Source organism: Amblyomma americanum, chromosome 2, assembly GCF_052857255.1.
Source record: "Amblyomma americanum isolate KBUSLIRL-KWMA chromosome 2, ASM5285725v1, whole genome shotgun sequence".
Lineage (NCBI taxonomy): Eukaryota > Metazoa > Arthropoda > Arachnida > Ixodida > Ixodidae > Amblyomma > Amblyomma americanum.
Window position 1 is genome coordinate 165,258,248 of NC_135498.1, and position 6,000 is coordinate 165,264,247.

A 6,000-nucleotide genomic window follows, 5' to 3' on the forward strand; every position below is an offset into this window, starting at 1 on the left:
ACTACAGCAAACACATCAAATGATTTGTAATCATTTGCTATATTGTCCACTTTGTTCATTTGAGATCTCAACTTTGATCAAGCTTTCGATTAAGTGGAATCAAGGCTATATTTCAAACCTGCCATGCGTTCGAACGTTGGCTCGTCCGTCTATGTGCCCGCGTGCTGACGCGGTTGTAAGCAGGCGCCCAAAACTGGCCACGCTTTCGGACGTAGGCTGACACGTTCAAATGCCCGTGTGTTCTTGCGTCTGGACTGTTTCGCGCTCCGATTATAGTAGGACACGACGATTTCCGAAGCACAGCGCGAGAGGTTGGCAGTTTAGCCATTAGGGAGAAAGGCTGCGACGATGGCCGAGTGGTGTAAATCAATAGCAGCGCATCTGATCTCTTCGTGCTGCCACGGGATTGAATCGCGTTCGAGGCCATAGGTATTGTAAGTTTATCGTGATTTCTCGGTGGCTGTACACTGACAGATACATGCGAGGTTTTCATTCGCATGACGTTTCTAGTGTTTGCGCATTAAAAGAAGCAACAATGTTTACGTTGCGTCAATTACATCGGCGCATGCATCATTAAGTGAACAAAGAACGAGAAAAGTTTTCGATGAGAGAAAAATGCGCCGTAGTGAAGGCTCGTTCTTTAGCGTGCACTGAAAACAGTCATTATAAAAGTAAGACTAGCGCTTAAGATGTGGGCATAGAAAAGAATCAGGAGGAATGAACCACATATGGCGTTCGAGATGCGCGCACAACTGCGGAAAAAGCTCAAAAACAAGGACATCATTATAACGGACGTGGGAGACTGTTATCAAGATATAAAACATCTTTTTGCGACAACGCCAGAGAGGGTTTGGTGACACACTTTACTCCTTCCTTTGGAATGTGCAAGGCCTCGCATATCTCATGTTGTAGCCTCGTGCCTCGCCTGCCTAGCTCACACGTGGCATCAGCAGCTGGCTTGCACCCACAACGTTTGAAATGTTTGACAAGAAAGCCTTCCACCGCTAACGAATCAACCGATGCGCAATGCTCCCTCAATCGGTTGTTGAGGCATCGTCCCGACTGCCCGACGTAGCACTTCCCGCAGGACAGTGGAATGCGGTATGTAATGTTAGTTATGCAAGCCACAGACTTGCATTCCTGACTAATAGAACAGGCTGGCTTCATTTCTTCGTTTACTGCTTTGCACATGCGTACAAGCTTGCCGGTGGAGGTGAAGTAAACGTCTACTCCGCACTTTCCTCTGCCTTGCTCCAGTCGGTGTGATAGCCAATGCATGCAAGACATGGCTGTACGCCCCAACCTTTTACCCCAACTTTCGACTCTCATGACTGAGCGCCCACCTGTATAATCTTTTTTTACCAGGCATTCCGCACCAGCAGTCACAGTTTCCAAAGAAAAACCTGCCTTGGTCAAGCGCACCACTTGTACAAGCACACGAGTGTTGCTAGCACGGATTTGCAGTGAAGCACCGCCGGTGCGGTCGTGTGTAGGTCGTTGTAGGAATAAAAAGTAGTGCACGGGCACTATCTCTATCACCAAGGATACTATCAATCTGAGGTGGGATCTGAAGAGAACTGAGAGAGTGAAGTAGTGAAAGAAACAAGGAATAATGCGTTCTACAGGCGCCTTTGCCGAAGCAGCAATGACGGCTGCAGGAAAAGCCAGATACCCCGGAGCCAAAATATTAATGCGAAAGCTTTACTAGTCCCATTAAGAGAAAGGTGGCGCCGTGTGTGTACGCGTGTTTACTCGCAGATTGTACAGAAAATCCCAGTGATGGGAAGAAAAACAATTTGACGTCATCAAGCGGCCATAGGACGCACACAGCAAGCCGAGCACCGTCATTTCAGACAATCCTATCCAACAGGCCGCCGCAGTGGCTCAGTGGTTATGGTGCTTGGCTGCGGACTCAAAAGGCGCCGGTATGATCCCTTCCGCGGCGGTCGCATTTTGATGGAGACTGAATGCTAGAGGCCCTTGTACTGTGCGATTAAGAACCCCAGGTGGTCTTAATTTGCGGAGTCGTTGACTACGGCGTCCATCATAGCCTCAGTCGCTTATGGACGTTAAGCCACATAAACCAAACCAAAGCAAACGTTTTTAAATCGTCCATGTAAAGACGAGACAGTGCTTCGATTCCAACCGCGAGAAAGAGATTTTTTCTTTTTTCAGGGGTTGCGTTTTTGGTATGAACGGTGGCACCCGCACGGTGCGCTCGTCGGACGAATAGTTCAGCCTAATCGATGACTCGTGCAAGACAAAAGTTCCGACTCTCAACATTTATTTACGGGAAAGACTGCTGGTAGTGACTACGCAGCTCGTGCCCGAAAGAACGAATTTTTGTCCAAAATGACGACAAACCTTATAGAGTGTATGCAGTTCCTACCACATTTTTCACGTCAAGCCGTGCCACTAGCGGCAAAATTTGGACCTCTATCGGGGGGACCGCGGGTATTGAGGCGCGAACGTCACTATGGCTTCCCGGTTGGAACGGGTGCACAAAACGACTGCGCTTGGGGACAAATAGGTGCCCACCACATCTACAACCGTTGCCTGTTGCACGGCGATGCCCTTGACATCGTTGAGGACTGGGTGCAACTCAATCAATGGGTTTCTTTCCACAACGGGTGGACACATGAGCAATACCTGTAGAACTGTACTTCTTCAAAGACAGAGCAGGTAGTCACTGTTTTGAGAACCACTAGAGTGAAATAACTAGAAGAATTTGATTGGGGCGGAGCGCATTTAGCAGAACCTGTGATAAATGGCAGTTTACAAGTATCAATATATAACAGCTGTATCTCACCGGTACTTACCTATGGGCCAGAAACGAGGAGGCTAACAAAAAGGCTTCAATTTAAATTGAGGACAACATATATAGCGAGTCATGGAAAGGAAAACGATAGGTGTAACATTAAAGAAGCTCTGAAAGGGGTCTAATAAAGTTGCGGTATGCCTGGGATGATAAAGCACGTCGCTTCACGAATATTGTCCAGGAAGGATTTTTAATGCGCTTTGTATAAATAGAGTTATATGTAGTCAAAATTTGAACTTCAGCTTCTTCGCGTTTTTACGTCTCCTCTGGTTATATTTCTCACACTGGAATGTCGGCGCTCCTCCGCCGGCCCCACCTCCTGGAGAGAGCTTACTCACCCGCCGGAGCTACGCGGCTTATTGGCCGCGGCCATGGTAGCTGCCTGACGCCTGAAAGAATATAACCAATAGCAATCTCTCAACATGTACACGTAGATGTGAGCGACGGAGGAGGGTGCGAGAATGAAAAAGTCGCCGGGAAGGGCTAGCCAATTTTCGCGCGTAATTGTGGGTCCTCTGCTGCTTGTAGAAGTGCATTATTTGGCTCAGGTGTTCATGACAACACAATGCACTGATTGAGCAAGTTGATGCCCTCTCCTCGGAAGTTGTTTTAGAGCCCCTTTTAGGGACAGTCAGAGAGCGGAGCGTGTTAAGAAAAATTGCGAAATGAGGACGGGCAGGGCATGTTATCCGAAGGCAAGATTACCGATGGCACATAAGAGTAACATACTGGATTCCTTGAGAAGGCAAGCGTAGCAGAGGACGACAGAAAGTTAGGTGGGCGGATGATATAGGAAATTTGGGGGAATAAGGTGGCCGCAGCTTATACAGGATCCGGCTAATTGGAGAGATATGAAGTCTTTAACCGGTATTGGCCGCAGTCAGGCTGATAATTAGGCTTCGGCGGCAACGTGGCAGATGTGCCAGAGCGAACGTATATGCAAATTCGCGAAGTAACACCGTCGCCAGCGTGCTGGAGACCTTCTCCAGGTTCGCATCCAATGCCCTGCCAAGAGCGTGAGAAGCTGCGATGAAGACGCGCTGCGCTTCAGCCCTTGCGCTCTGTCACGAGCTACCGAGATGCCTCGGTGATGGGTGTCAAACTCAACATTTTTCAGAGGTCTAAAACGCAACGCAGTCCTTGAAAAGAGTAGCAGGTTTAGTCATAAAAAAATGCCATACAGCGCTAGTTGGTGACAACGACGCCTGTGCACCTTCCGTGGCATTTCCAGCCTGGCATCATATGGCCGAAGTGATATGACGTAGGTGGGATGGAACTTATAAAGCGCTTTGTTGGGTGTGAAAGGAAATTCATGAAACAAACTGATGTCTTTTCAAAATTTTTACATTGTGGGGAGACAGGGAGCTACATAATACGAAGTGCATTAATCTAGCTTCACGTTGGCACAGCAATTATTGCGACGCTGGATTTGAAATCATTCATATGATATCTTGCTAAGGGAATACTAATGAGAGCCTAAGATTTATGACATGTACATCCGATGACTGGAGTGGTGCGTGTCAGTGAACCAATTGGGATCACGGATAGCGAGGAGTTGGAATTCATGGAACCTGCAGAGTACGACAGGCTGCTTGCGTCGCTGACCGTTCATCGATTTTTCTTTTATTCCTTTCGCATGGCCCTGTTCTCTCTGTTTTGCTTATTTCAAGTACGTTTGATGAATGTGTGTCAAAACGAAGCAGTGGGTGTAAGACACAGTTGGAACTTAGCTAATCGCTCAAGAATGTACTCACTTTCTACTTTGCCTTTGTGGTGGCCACGAAGCAGAGGGGAGAAGCCGAAGCGTTCAACAAACTCACCGCCATACCGCCATACCAGCGCTTATAGCTGGCGTTCATTCTACACGAGGCGAATGTCCAGGTTGTATCTCTAGTGCAGATGAAACACTGCAATTATTTAGACAATATTTTCCGAATTATTTCTGAAGCCAAACATCCGTTGCTTGAATCAATTCGGTGCACTGGTAAGGTCCACAGGGATTGATTTATCTGTTAGCCTGTTAAGTGGGGCGAAGATCCCGCTCACGATTTGAGCGTTGTGCACTGCTTGGGCCTTAATCGTTCGAGCTCGAAGCGTAAGAGTGGGTCCTGTGCTCCTGATAAAAACATTTAGCGACTTACTGGCGCACTTTGAAAGCGACATGAAAGATAGCTGCCACGCGTTCCATCCGCCAGGAAGTTTTCTTTACAGAAGCAAGGGCAGGGAAACGCCCTAAGCCTAGCCTGTCTTAAGTTTCTAAAAAGGGCTGCTGCCCGCACTTGCAAACTACTTGTAATGACTTGATTCATCCTTGAGTAAATGTGTGCCAGTTCTTTAAGGACGGAAGTGTTTTGACTACAGATCCTCTCATCAGTGTCCTCTCCAAAAGAAAAAGGCGAGATTTATCACCGGAATCCGCTATCAGCCACTGTTTCTTCAATTTTGTCAGTCCTGCCGACAATAAGGTAGCCAAATGTGTATCAAAATGTCACGTTCTTCCTCCTTCAGATTGTCTTCTATGGGTGAAGACCGCCTTCAAGGATTCTGTACCCGAAGAGTGTGTGACTGAGTTCGATAAGCAGTGCGGCCCGGAGAGCTACGCCCTCTACGACCAACAGCAATGCTCTTAAATCGGCTTGAAATGCTTATGCGGTTCTGCTGACAGCTAAGATTCATTTCTTCTCATTCGTGCGCATAATAAAATTTAGTTCTAAAAGTCAGGGCTCGTTTCGTTCACCCTGCTCCCTTCTTTCCACTTGCAGGTAACCCCGAATGGACACTTATAACAGCGCAGTTTACATTTACTTGTGTAAGTACGACTGTGATTGACAGTTGTAGATGGCTCAAACTCCTCCCGCTGTACTTCATACTGTTATTTCACTTTTCAATGTTATTTTTTCTAATTATCTATATTATACCTAGAGGTTGGACTTTTCGGTTTAAGCTAAAAAAGACGAGAATGATACATTGCACTGAATTTTAAATATGTGGTTTTAACTAAAACAAGGCTAGTATATAGTAGGAGTTACACTCAATCAAAGCAGAAAATATCAAGGTATGTATCGGGCGCGCGGTATCGACGCCTTTGAGAACGAGCTGGATTAAGGCTGTGTGCACGCCTGTGTGTGCTTGTGGACCATATGTCGCTGCGCTGTGTCATCACGGGCGCTGGATGGACGGCT

At 47.2% G+C, this 6,000-nt stretch overlaps 1 protein-coding gene across 1 annotated transcript in view; it reads left to right on the forward strand.

Moving 5' to 3' along the window:
* The window catches only part of LOC144119241 (uncharacterized), a 35,946-nt gene extending 30,415 nt beyond the window's left edge, over positions 1-5,531 (forward strand). Inside the window, exon 5 of the mRNA XM_077651910.1 lies at positions 5,327-5,531. Coding sequence (XP_077508036.1) covers positions 5,327-5,448 — 122 coding nt within the window. The 3' untranslated portion in view covers positions 5,449-5,531. The remainder of the gene's footprint in view (positions 1-5,326) is intronic.
* Positions 5,532-6,000: the final 469 nt, after the last annotated feature.